Source organism: Watersipora subatra, chromosome 9 (genome assembly GCF_963576615.1).
Source record: "Watersipora subatra chromosome 9, tzWatSuba1.1, whole genome shotgun sequence".
NCBI lineage: Eukaryota > Metazoa > Bryozoa > Gymnolaemata > Cheilostomatida > Watersiporidae > Watersipora > Watersipora subatra.
The window spans coordinates 61,354,154-61,366,724 of NC_088716.1; the positions used below are offsets into that span (position 1 = coordinate 61,354,154).

Below are 12,571 nucleotides of genomic sequence, written 5' to 3' on the forward strand. Positions count from 1 at the left end.
AATTTATTTTTATATATGTTATCCTGCATTACTTATTTGAAGTCATCCTCTCATGTAAATTTTCTTTTCATTTTTACACAAATAATCTCAAACTAAATATGAATTGTTCACTACTATCTTGCATTCAAGATACTTCTACAGTTTCCATTTTCTTGGATAATATGCCTGCAAATAGAGGCTTTTTGTTATTTTGTTATCAGCAAAATATAATATTACTAACTAACTGGTCTCTGCGGTAAACTCTCTGGCTCTGGTTTTTGGTAAACCAGAGACTGGCCTTTGGATTTTATCTCAGTTTTTGACATAAATTTTTTGGGCTAAATCTGTTTTGATTACTTATGGAGTGACTGACATAGCATCGCAGCCAAACCGCATAGACGGAAGAAAACCACTCCTTTTCAGTGCAGCTGATGCATCAGATGCAGTGTGTATTGTGACAAGCTGATGTTTTGCTCGCTTCGCTCGTCGGGGGGTAACTTCGCAAAAACAACAGTTTGTCAAGACAGGCTAATAAACACAGGACATGGACACCAGAGTTAATACGTGGTTTATGATGATGAATTCGAGAGCATGAGTAACAGAATGATAGAAATTTAAGTTGATTCAGATTGATGAGAATGTTTAAAAAGGAATTAGAAAAAAATGATTGAATAGCCACTTCAGAAGGAAAATAAAGTATATAGGCTACCTATAAAACATTTCCACTGGCAAATCGCAAAGGGCAAATGTCGCACCGGCTTCAAGATCTTCGATATCGGTCTTCAATAGATGCGTGTACGAAGTCAAACACGTGCGTCGGTCGTCATGGACTCTCCATCGCGTCAAGGAATTTCCGATTAGTCATAAAATTAGCTTGAGAACCAGCATGTTCAGGTTCACAACTTTTTGTATCGAATCATACCAGCAAAAACTTAAATAATAAGAATGTGAGGCTTTTCTTTTTCGAGCCCATTTATCAAAAAGAATTAACTATGCAATTCATTCATTATAGCCAAATCATGTCTTCAAAGGTGAGCTGGTATATTTTATGTTTTATTGTTGTATGCTAGAGAATTTAATTTAAAACTAATATGATGTTTTATTATTGTACTATTGGTCATACAAATACAACTTTGCTGAGTAATCTTGTAAGCAATGCCTTTCGATTATCGGTGAATAACGATTTTATTTCTTATTTCCTGTGGATGACTTTGTTTTTTTTCTTGACTTTTTCTGTCCTAATAAAACAATTAACTTTTTTGCGGAAAAAAATTAGGTCATACTTGGAAGGTTTTGCAAAAACCGAATCAGATAATACGTTAATTCCACCCTTTTGTAGGTATTCTTTTTGTTCCTGACGGTTATATGCTGGCATGAAGGCAATACGGTCTCTATAGAAAAAATTACAACTTCAAGATCAGCGACAGAAATCTCAATTTCACCAGCGCTATATACACATTTTGTAAGATGTATCCTAACAGAAGATGAGTGCAGAGAGGCATTCGAAAATGGTGATTCAAAATATTATGAACACTGTTATCAAGTTAACACTATAGACGGAAATCAGACTAGGTCTTGTGGTGATGCCTGTCCTCATAATTCTAAACCAAGTATTGAGTGCAAAGACAAATGTCCTGGTAAGCTGTTTTATGAATCTATATTTGTGTAGCCTTCAATAGCAATGATCAAAGGTTTTGCTGTGATGTTCCATATACCATTAACACATTGACAGCCATAGACCGACAGTGGTACAATCTTTAATAGAGTGAAATGTTCATTGATCAAACGTTTCTCCTAGGAAGGATCAGAATTTTTCTGCATCCAGCTGTGGTGACTCCAATTGGCAATCACAAGAATGTAGAAACTAAGTCTTTCATTCTTAGATGTTCGAGCTTCTATAGGCCGAAACTGTCTTGTTAATGGCAGGAAAGCTGTTGATTTTAAATGAAACAACAGCTGACTTGATTCTGTATTATTGGGCAGGTTTCAACTCGACTGGCATCTATTGCAAAGACTTGAGCACTAGTGTCAGCCCTTCAGGACTTTCTGGTACCTCTTTTCAACCAACGTCTACAGACCAAACTTCTAGCATTTTAACAGATCAGCCAACAACTAGCAGTGCTAAAGAGGCTCTAATAAAATTACCTGTTTGGGCACGTGTCACCATAGCTGTTATTGGAATGACTGCAATAATACTATTAGCAGTGGTCCTAATAATCTGCAAAAAACGCCGATGTAAAGCCTTGCCTCACTACCACCGTAAGTACTTAGGCTATTAATATTTAATGATACTATCAAGGTGTTAATATGAGTTTTTTGGATGCTTTTCATCACTAGTTTTTGTATCAAGTAAATGCGATGCAAGATGGGAGCTAGTTTAACTTAATGAAAAACTAATGTTAACATTAATATTAACATTAATGTTAATATTAATGTTAACATTATGTAGTATGTTATGCAGTAAATAGTTTATTTAAATACAACCTATTCTTATTGTGCAAAAAACCCTGATTATTTTAAACCCTAGTTAGTTTGTTTTTGGTTATTCCACCTCAGTTCAATTTGGGGTAACTTGTGAGGCTGTTGGCACTTCCATCAGGTCTGCAGTTCCTCATCTGAGCAATTCCTTTAGGCTACTTCTAACTAGAAAGTCTGATGAAGTTTTGTCATGAGAGAGCATTAATATTCATTATATATACATAATATATATATGTTATATACATAGGTACATGAAGTTATATACATTATAACTTCATGTTAATTGTTTTAGTGGCTCCTACTTCCGCTGAGACAAGGCAACGTAAAACTGAAGTGTGAAGTGTGTTTTTACAGACTTATGATTCCCTGAGTAAGTATAAATATTGCTGTTGCAGACAGTCACGGGCATTCCATAGATTGTCAGCTTGGTTTATTTGCTTTTAGACCAGCAAATAAAATACAAGTCTTGCCTCTGATTATCAAATTCCTCAAATTTAAACTGTTAAACTCTATCAAAATATACTGTATTGTTAAGTTATCGTGACTATTTTGGCTGCAACACTAACGCAATGAATTACGCTGCGTTCTCTGGGAAATATTTAATTTATACAAGTAAGCATGTGGAAGATTTGCACAATTTGTTGTTGCAACTTGGAAATTCCAATCTTTCACCCATAGATTTATTTAGATCTGTTCTATGGTAGAGTAAAGATCAATTGTGAGTTTATCTCAATCAATAAAGAAATATTTGACTTTGAGAGCCTTATGTATTTAATTCATGCACGACATACACATTTTATTATATTTTAGCAGTATGAGTAAATGAGTTTTCATTTAATTAATAACCAGTTTTATGAGGTTTTTTGTTTTATAAATATCTTCATATATATCACAGAATTCACAGCCTTCGTTCACATTCGAACTTCTTTAACATTAACAGACTATCGTGGCTTTCAGAAATTTTGCAAAATTGTTCACTATTCACAAATCAAATGTAACAACTTGTGGCTATAGAGTGTATATCTTCTAGTTAACAGGCTGTCCACAACTTCAACAGGAAAGTTGTGGCGCGGGTAAACACAAAAGACTGAAGACCAATGTTTGTGGCTTATGAATTAAACCATTTTATTAGATTGCCAAATATTTTTTCATTTTTTCCTATGAGATTTTTAACTTTCGTACTTTTCGCATTCAGCTCAGTACAGATAAGTTGTATCCTCTGGACCTTTTTTTGTGGTCTGACAGGAGGCTGTGAGCCATAATAATATAAGCGTTCAGAAGTGATGGTCATAAATGGGCAGGAAAGTTGTAGAAATGTGATGGTCATGAATGTGCAGGAAAGTTATAGACATGTGAGTGTTCAAATAGTATGAGGCTTTGCAACAAGTTAAACCATAACTGTCACGAACAACTTTTATCGTATTTACTAGGTAAATCAGACACGCTGATTCCGATTTTGTACTCAAAATAAAGATTAGTCCACTAACTTTCAGAGTAATGAAGGCTTTTTTGAAGCGTTTTAATATCGGTCTCGAAAACAGCACGATCGGCATAACAAGCTCCGCCCATAAATACGTGACGCAACCTAGCTTTTTAGGAACAGAAGTCACGTAGGGATGTTTAGACCGATTTAGAATAATAGAGATGGGAGTTTTAAAATCCATCAATATCTAAATTCAGCCTTAAAAATAATATCAGTCTTTTCTGAAAGGTAGATAAGCTATTTAGCATTGCATATTTAAAAAAGCGCGATAACAACGCTAGCTTGTGATAAAACCGCGCTTTTTGAGCTCATTTTTTTCGGCGTTCAGCGCCTTTAAACGTCATTTAACAAGCTACGAGCAATTTTAAACAGTTTATATCCCTTTCATAAAAACTGGAATTATTTTACAGGCTGGATTTAGATAAAAATGGGTTTTAAGACACCCATCTCTATTATTCTAAATCGGACTAAACATTCCTAACTTCCGTTCCTGAAGAAGCTAGGTTTCGTCACATATTTATGGGCGGAGCTTGTAATGCCGATTGTGTTGTTTTCGAAACGGATATAGAAACGTTTTACTAAAGCCTAAATTACTTTGAAGGTTAGTGGACTAATCTTTATTTTGAGTACAAAATCGGAATCAGCGTGTCTGATTTACCTAGGAACAACGATAAAAGTTGTTTGTGACAGTTATGGTTTAAGTGACAACAAACGTTGTAACTCTGTTTTTAAAATTGTATCAGAGAGATAGATGATGACTGTTTGAGAAAGGTTGATATTGCTGATATACTCTCAGTATTATTTAGCCTGTGTACCTTGACTTAGCAAAGGAATAAAGTACAATGATATTTCTCGCACTGGCTTTGCTAGCACTACTTTGTATTTTCTGGCACTACTTTGTATTGGGCTGGGCAGTTTCTGCTTCCATAGCTTTGTGTACTTGTTTTGTCTACATTTTTCTGTGTAATGACTTGTTATACTGTGTATGTTTTAGATAGTTGAGAGGTCCTTTACAGCTTTTCTATTTCCTATACCATCTCAGTACCTATTCAACTTGCAATGGAGGATCTATGCAATACTCACTATGTAATAGAAAATAGTATTGTATTTATCTTTTAGATAATACATTATTTTAGCTTGACAGTTAAAATAAGTAATGTATTATGAGAAGTTTTTGACTCTTCAGTTTCTTCCAGATTTTATAATGCAAAATTATGCATAATTTTATATTATGTGCATTTTGTGCATGCAATATTTATATAATATATATATTTATATTTATCGCTTTGCATTTTGTTGAGACATTTTTCTCAGCTCCTACATTTTCCTCGACAATCCATGAGAGTTTTTATTTGATCTAAAGCAGAAGAAGATTAATGTTCGGCTATTTCAATGTTTACCAATCACTAATTCTAAACCAGGTGTCTCCAAACTTAGGCTCTAAGGCCACTTGAACTTTTCAAGAGCAGTTCGAAGGACAACAATATAATTTACGTTTGAAAACAAAATTGAAACCGACCGCAAACCTAATGATTGCAGAAAAACTTGAAGTACAGAATCACTATTGAGCACATGGTGCTTATATCCCTCTAGTTTAACAAAAATCATCATCAGCTTTCAGCGTTAAAACACACCAAACAAAATATATTAATGTGAATCATTAAATTACTTTGCTTTCTTGATGCAAGAATTGCTGCCACGTCTGGCTGCAGCTTAGATGCTCCAATCATTAGTAGACCTACAAGTTTTAGATTCTCATCTGGCAAGTTGCATCTCAAATTGTTCTAACAAACTTTATTATAGAAAAATGTTGTTCGCATATAAATTGGGTCCCAAACGTGGCGAGCTGTGAATTAAAGTTGATATACATGTATGTCTTATATATGTCGACTTTATGGCTTTGATTCACATTTGCAGTTTCTGCAATTGATAGATAACCAAACAAAATGTCACTAAATGTTTCCACTTTGTTCAAGCCAGCGAAGTATAGTCTCAGTCTCATGAACTTTACGTATGTGCTTACAATTGTTCACACTTTGTTGGTAAATAAGAAGTTGTGAGAATAGAGAGCTAGCATAGGAGCGTTCTAAGGCTATGTGCCAGTCTACCATACTAGTATTCCATAACATCATATATCATGACACATACTCCATCACTTGATAGTGATTAATAGCCAACCCCTACTGTCATATAGTCAGCTGGCATACTAACTGCACACACCCATCCCATTTGGAGGTGGTTACCTAGTCTTGCGTGGAACTCTCTAGAAACCTTGATTTTGCCTCAAATTATTTTGTTCTGTATGTCTTCTGTTACAAGTTTACACTGTATGTTGGTAAATAAGAGAAAGTTGTGAGAATAGACAACCATCAGAGGAATGTTTTAAAATGATTAATAACATTCCATAACCTCATATGGTAATTAATTGTCGACCTTGGCTTCACATAGTCGGATAGCATATTACCCGTATATATCGCATATGGGCGATCAGTTAGTCTCAAACTTTCCAGAAGTGTCGACGCCATTTTGTCATGTTGTTATTTTTATTCAAGATGTCTGACAAGAGAACGATTAAGGTGAGTTGTAGTTAATATAAAAAGATAACTTGGAGAATGAAAACTACAAACTTGTCAGCTTATAAGCATAATTATCCTATTAGTAATAATAATTATGCCTTAGCGTGAATTGCCTAGTCAATGAGTGAAGTCAGTCATGAGATCGATAAATTATATGCATAATTAGCTCCTCTACCAGTAATAATAGTACGGGTCAGTTTGACTAGCCACTTGAGAGATCTAGCGCTTAGCCGTGAAGTCACAGGCATCATAGTACAGACTCTACCGGCTAGGAAAGGTGAGAGGAGCAAAATGTGTATATTTTATGTCACCTTAACAACTGTTTCAGAATACCAAATTATAAATTTCACTACCTGAACTCACAGATATCCTTGATCATCGCCATGGGTTAAACATAAGAATGTGTGAGTTACACCTAGCCAACTCCCTGATTATGGTAACTCCTGTTAGGTATTATCAATAGATCTCTGTTTCATTGAACACTCAGTTTATCTTCACCTTTTAGGTGGTTGTCACACTTCTTCTAGCCATACAGTTGCAGTCTGGTAGGACAGCTGTTGTGGAGCTACGTACCACCACAATAAGTAGGCGGACTTGTGACAAAACTCTAGAGCAATGTCAATCAGAATTTGACACTGATCAGTGTTATGAATATACAGATAATGCTCAAAATAAACGGTTGATAAGGGATTGTGCGACAGTGTGTAGAAAAGACCTCCACACTTACAGCAAGTTTGAGTGTATATCACCTGACAACTGTAAAGGTAAGTTAACTATGAAGTTGTCGTAATGTCAATGTAGTAGGTTAGGTTACGCAGCAAAAGGCATAGCCCATTGATCGCATTGTTAGCTAGCAGTATATCTAGAGATTGATCAATTTAAAGACATTACATAGTCCATATTGTGACACCAGCACTCAAAGAAAAGCACTTAAACATCAACAGTCAAATTGCTTACAACTTGAACTTTAAAAAATTTACCATCTCTAATAATTTATAGAGTTTTCATGCTTGGTATCTACACCTTCAATACTTTTTAGTGACTAAGCAAGTTTGAAATCTCAATAAGTATATGCTTATATTTTTACTTTTTAAACTTTTTGCCAGCGTAGAATTATTTATTATTAACTATGGGTGTCTAAAATAGCGCCAGCTGTAGAATTTTCTTAATGGAAAGCTCGGGAATTGACAAACTTGGTCAACTTCTACCAGCTTTTCTTTCATTAAGTATACGGTTTCCTTCCCTTTTGATATATTCATAAATAAATTATATTATCTTATAACAGGTTCATGCAGTTTTGATAAAAATTGTTAGCGATGGATCAAAACCTAAGCAAAATCATTATTAGCTTAGAATAGATATACCATTTTAATGATTATATCCAGTTGTCTCAATTACTAGTATTACGTTGTAAACAATTTCACTGGTTAGCATTAATCAATTTGATTGTGTGAATGCTTGCTAGATTTTCTGTTGTGGCAGAAAAATTAAAAAAGACAGTAGATCTAAAATCACAGGTAGCAAAATCTTGAAGGTTTTTGATTCTTTTAAAAATAGCTGCAGACTAATGTGCATAGGTGAATCGGTCAAAGGAGTGGTTGGAGGTCAGATACCCTCCTTCATTCTGCTTGCGATCATTTCTAAATCAAGTTTGCTAGCTGTTAGCTCTTCAGGCAATCTAAACCATAAAACCACAGCACTTCTCTTTTTTCTAACAAAAATATAATTGCAGCTAAATTTTAAATTTCTTAATGTTTTCAATCCAACCAGAATTTATCAGACATGTGCCTGCTGTCAGTGCAATAGAGTGTATGAACAGTTGTGACCCTAGCTTCACACATATGACTTACATTGAGGTCATACATGTAGGTCATACATGTAGCATTACACGTATGACTCAACACAGGGTCATCCCATGAGTAGATCTAGTGTGGATTGACCTACAGACCTGGTCAAGATTCACACTCTCCCCACACCACTAAAACTGGCTACCAAATACCATTGTGCATTCAAGGGTCACTGCTATTAATAAAATTGGATTCGTGATGAAAACTTCTAGTTTTAAACTAGCAATTCTGCAGCGCATCTTGCTGAATCTCTGCTGATTATTTCCACTGTAACAAGAAGAGAATTAATTGTTAAGTGTGTGCAAGTGTCTGTATTGCTTTAGAAAACAGTTTTACAGGCAAAAGATATAATTTAATTAGATTGTTAGATGTGGGACATAGGAATGTTCAAAACTTGGAGCAGAAATCACTTTTTGCCCTATTATTTATGTCAAAGCGATATTTAAATTTGTATCGCTCTGGCTGTACTTGGTTTGGTGGTCAGCTAAAACGCTGTCCTCCATGTATTTTAATACTATCTCTATATTACTTTACAAAAGAGTATATAGCAATCATGTGAACGTTGAGTCAGTTCTCATATTTTTAGTGCAGCTACTAAAAGTAGGAAAACTTGTATTGTTTATTTTTCAAAGTATTAAATTAATGACATGATCAGACTCGTCATAACACATGATAATAATAGTGATAATGATGATGATAGTAATGAGAGTATCTAATCTCAACACGGAGGGTACCTGAAGAAATGGGAAGCCATAACAATAACTCCTATATTATATCTTTAGTAAAGCTGTTTTGAGGCTGATATAAGGTGTAGTAATGTTACTGATAGCATGAGACTTGGAGTCATCTCCACAGCTGAAATCTTCACTACAATAAGAATTGTGGCCACCCATCCGCTCGTCTATCAGTTTATTTGAAGCCATGGTTCAAGTTTAGGAAAACAGACTGCCTAATGCGGGATTGAAATTTCCATTTTCTCGCATGGTGAAGGAACACTCTAACAACTGTACCAAGTAACAATGTTCCGAAGTTGTGCCACAAATGTGCAGTTAGTTATTAGACCTGATGATCTTACACTCCACAGCCAGGGTACTACTAGCAGTTATAAATTAACAATTCACTCTGGCTATTTACCTGGGCTACTAAAGCAGTTTACGCATAATTTGTTATTATCAATCTTTCTTGCAGGTTTTGTGTCAACAAACATTTCTTGTAAAGATAGGACAAGCTCGCCTGTAGTCACGACATACCCAGCAGATGTATCAACAGATAAACTGAAAACAGATGTAACATTCAGTGGTACTTCAATTTCATCTGCAGCCACGTCCAACAACTCAGTTGATTATAAAACATGGGCAATAACAGTAACTGTGTTATTCCCAGCATTAATAGCTTTACTACTCGTGAAAATCTGCATAGATTGCAAAGGGTACATACACAAGAGTCGACCTGCTACTATTTCAGTAAGTACACGCTTCTAGTATTTTTCTCACACTCAGTTTTCAATACCGCATGCCTCTTTGCCATTGGACTCTGTCAGGTGACACCTAGTCGGGTGGGGGACCTATGCACCCATCACAGGAAGTCAATAATTTTATACATTTTGTATGCTGTTATCCAGCTACTGCTCTTCTAGCTGATAACAGAACACACTTCAGCTGCGTAGAAACATACTAGCCTATACAATGTTAATAATAAAGAACATGAATCAGCTGTGTTGAAACATACTAGCCTATACAATGTTAATAATAAAGAACATGTATCAGCTGTGTAGAAACATACTAGCGTATACAATGTTAATAATAAAGAACATGCATCAGCTATGTAGAAACATACTAGCATATACAATGTTAATAATAAAGAACATGAATCAGCTGTGTTGAAACATACTAGCATATACAATGTTAATAATAAAGAACATGCATCAGCTGTGTAGAAACATACTAGCATATACAATGTTAATAATAAAGAACATGCATCAGCTGTGTAGAAACATACTAGCCTATACAATGTTAATAATAAAGAACATGCATCAGCTGTGTAGAAACATACTAGCCTATACAATGTTAATAATAAAGAACATGCATCAACTGTGTAGAAACATACTAGTCTATTATCTAATAACTTAGAGTAACAGCGACAGCATAGTTGAACATGCACGCTCGCACTGCCAGTCTAATATGTGTTACCTTAAGCCTGGTTTTCACTCCGCCGTGAACAGCTGGCGGGGTGCCTGCGCTACCCGGGAAGTCTGCATGTTTTCAGCACTCACAGTACTGGCCATGATCATGCAATAAAAGAATTGTCTGCTTCTAGACAACGGTATCTTTTGCGCATGGAGTTAAGATATAGCGTATGTTACCGGGTTAAGATCGTTTTACTTACTTTACCGTTGGGGGAAAAAGAAAACATATACGAACACTGATCATAAAAATAAATGTAAAGATTGTATGCCTAATGCATTCTGGGTGCAGGCCACCAGTGCACAGGTCTCATTACCATTGAAATCTTGCCACTTACACCAGGAACCATAGAAAAGTTCAACTTCCTGAACTTTTCCGCTGACCACTGCTGGCATAAAAATTTCTGCCCTGGCTTCTGCCAGTTTGCTGTTTCTCAGCAACCGCCGGCAGCTGTCAGTTGTACCACTGCTGCTCCTTACGGTGGGATGAGAACTGAGCTTTACTTTTGGTTTTATGTTTGATTCAATCCAATAGAGCTATGCAAAATAGCATTAATAGAGCTATGCAAAGTAGAATTAATTTAGCTATGTAAAGTAGTAATTAAGACAAAAGTTGATGCCTCTTAGCTGTAACTAGTCTTTCGAAAGGATTATAAAATTTGTAGTCATCAATTTTTCATTGTAGGTAAATGTAAAAACTTGTACTGACACCAAATTGTTTTTAGTTTTTACTGAAGCAGTTCATTTTGTTGCGTATTCAGATCAAAATGTATATCGATTTATTTACAGCTATTCCGTATTGGGTAAATTATAGTACATGTACCATCTCTTCTAAGAATTTGGAAATGTGATGCAGTGCTGCTAACATTTTGTCATGTAATGCTTGGAGCTTATGCCTGAGAAATTTTATGCGATATACCATTATGCAATGTCGTGATAGGTGTTACTAAGCAATGTTGTTAGTTTTGTGGCTTTGCAATATTGGTGGATTTATTGTTTGACAATGCTGTGGGTCGCTTGAATGTATATGAATGCCATGCTGTGTTGTAACCCCTAAGCGTTCTCTCATCACTCACCTCAAGTCTTTATTCTATACAGGTCTCGGCTGACAATGTCTCTATGACCATAGCTGAAGAGTGCATGTAAAAGTTACTCTACAGTCTACACTAAGAGTGTGTTGCAGTTCACATCTTGCCTGGGTTCACCTCTTATAAACTTCTGTATCAATTGTGGGTCGACACACCATGGAGCTTTCATCATCAGGAAGCTGGAGTTTATCGCTAGCACTTCATAAATACTAGGACAAAGTTTTATTATAAAGACATTAATAGGAATCTAATCTCAATCATCAAGTTGTCTATTTTTTACATAGAAATATATTTATTAGATGTATAATCACTGTATTTTCTTTCGGTAACTAGTGATATTACTAGTAATATTACTATTACTAGTATTATTAATATTGAAATACTTTTGTCAATCAATCGATGTATAATAGAGTGCTAAGGAACAAGTTTTTTAAATTTTATTTGAAGTTTCCAAAAAGAAATGCTTTTCATGGTGTTCCATTATAATTATTAATTATTTATTTATTAATGAGAACTGTAAAATAGTTGGCAGCAATCTCTCCAAGCAAGTCTTCTTACAGTGTTATTGTTTTTATTGTACATGAAACTGGTTTCTTTTAACCCCCTTTTAACCTGCAACGCCTCTTAGCTTGTCAATAATAAAATAGCAAGAGGCGTCTGTGAGAGCAGACAACTCCGCAACTGATGGGGAATTGGAAAGGTCCTGTTTAATCTACTGTTGATCAGGGGTCACAATTTGAGCCATTAACAACAAGCATTTAATATGCGTTGGAATCAACAAAGACTGGCTTTACTGTCATGCTGATCTTACCCATTGCTTCAAATTCGCCAGTCACCTTTTCAATATGGTGTAACCTCATGTAATAGCTAAACGTGATCCATTGACTGACTTGCATAACAAAAGGTGATTCATGAACCAATGTCATGCGATTGTTGAT

At 35.3% G+C, this 12,571-nt stretch overlaps 2 protein-coding genes across 4 annotated transcripts; both read left to right on the forward strand.

The window, feature by feature from the left end:
* Nucleotides 1-975: 975 nt before the first annotated feature.
* On the forward strand, nt 976-5,184 carry LOC137404599 (uncharacterized). Its single transcript, XM_068090818.1, has 5 exons — nt 976-1,010; nt 1,319-1,616; nt 1,963-2,238; nt 2,750-2,827; nt 4,935-5,184. The coding sequence occupies exons 1-4, from the start codon at nt 999-1,001 to the stop codon at nt 2,794-2,796; spliced, it is 633 nt and encodes a 210-aa protein (XP_067946919.1). The 5' UTR covers nt 976-998; the 3' UTR covers nt 2,797-2,827; nt 4,935-5,184.
* A 1,261-nt stretch (nt 5,185-6,445) lies between these two features.
* On the forward strand, nt 6,446-12,321 carry LOC137404447 (uncharacterized). Of its 3 annotated transcripts, XM_068090655.1 has the most exons (5): nt 6,446-6,516; nt 7,022-7,280; nt 9,552-9,826; nt 11,335-11,348; nt 11,644-12,321. In XM_068090655.1, exons 1-5 carry the CDS (start codon nt 6,472-6,474, stop codon nt 11,666-11,668), a joined length of 618 nt encoding a protein of 205 aa, XP_067946756.1. In that variant the 5' UTR covers nt 6,446-6,471; the 3' UTR covers nt 11,669-12,321. The 3 variants fall into 3 exon arrangements, 2 of the variants coding, with proteins under 2 accessions (XP_067946756.1, XP_067946755.1); XM_068090654.1 differs by lacking the exon at nt 11,335-11,348; XR_010979685.1 differs by lacking the exons at nt 6,446-6,516; nt 11,335-11,348 and adding an exon at nt 6,736-6,793.
* Nucleotides 12,322-12,571: the final 250 nt, after the last annotated feature.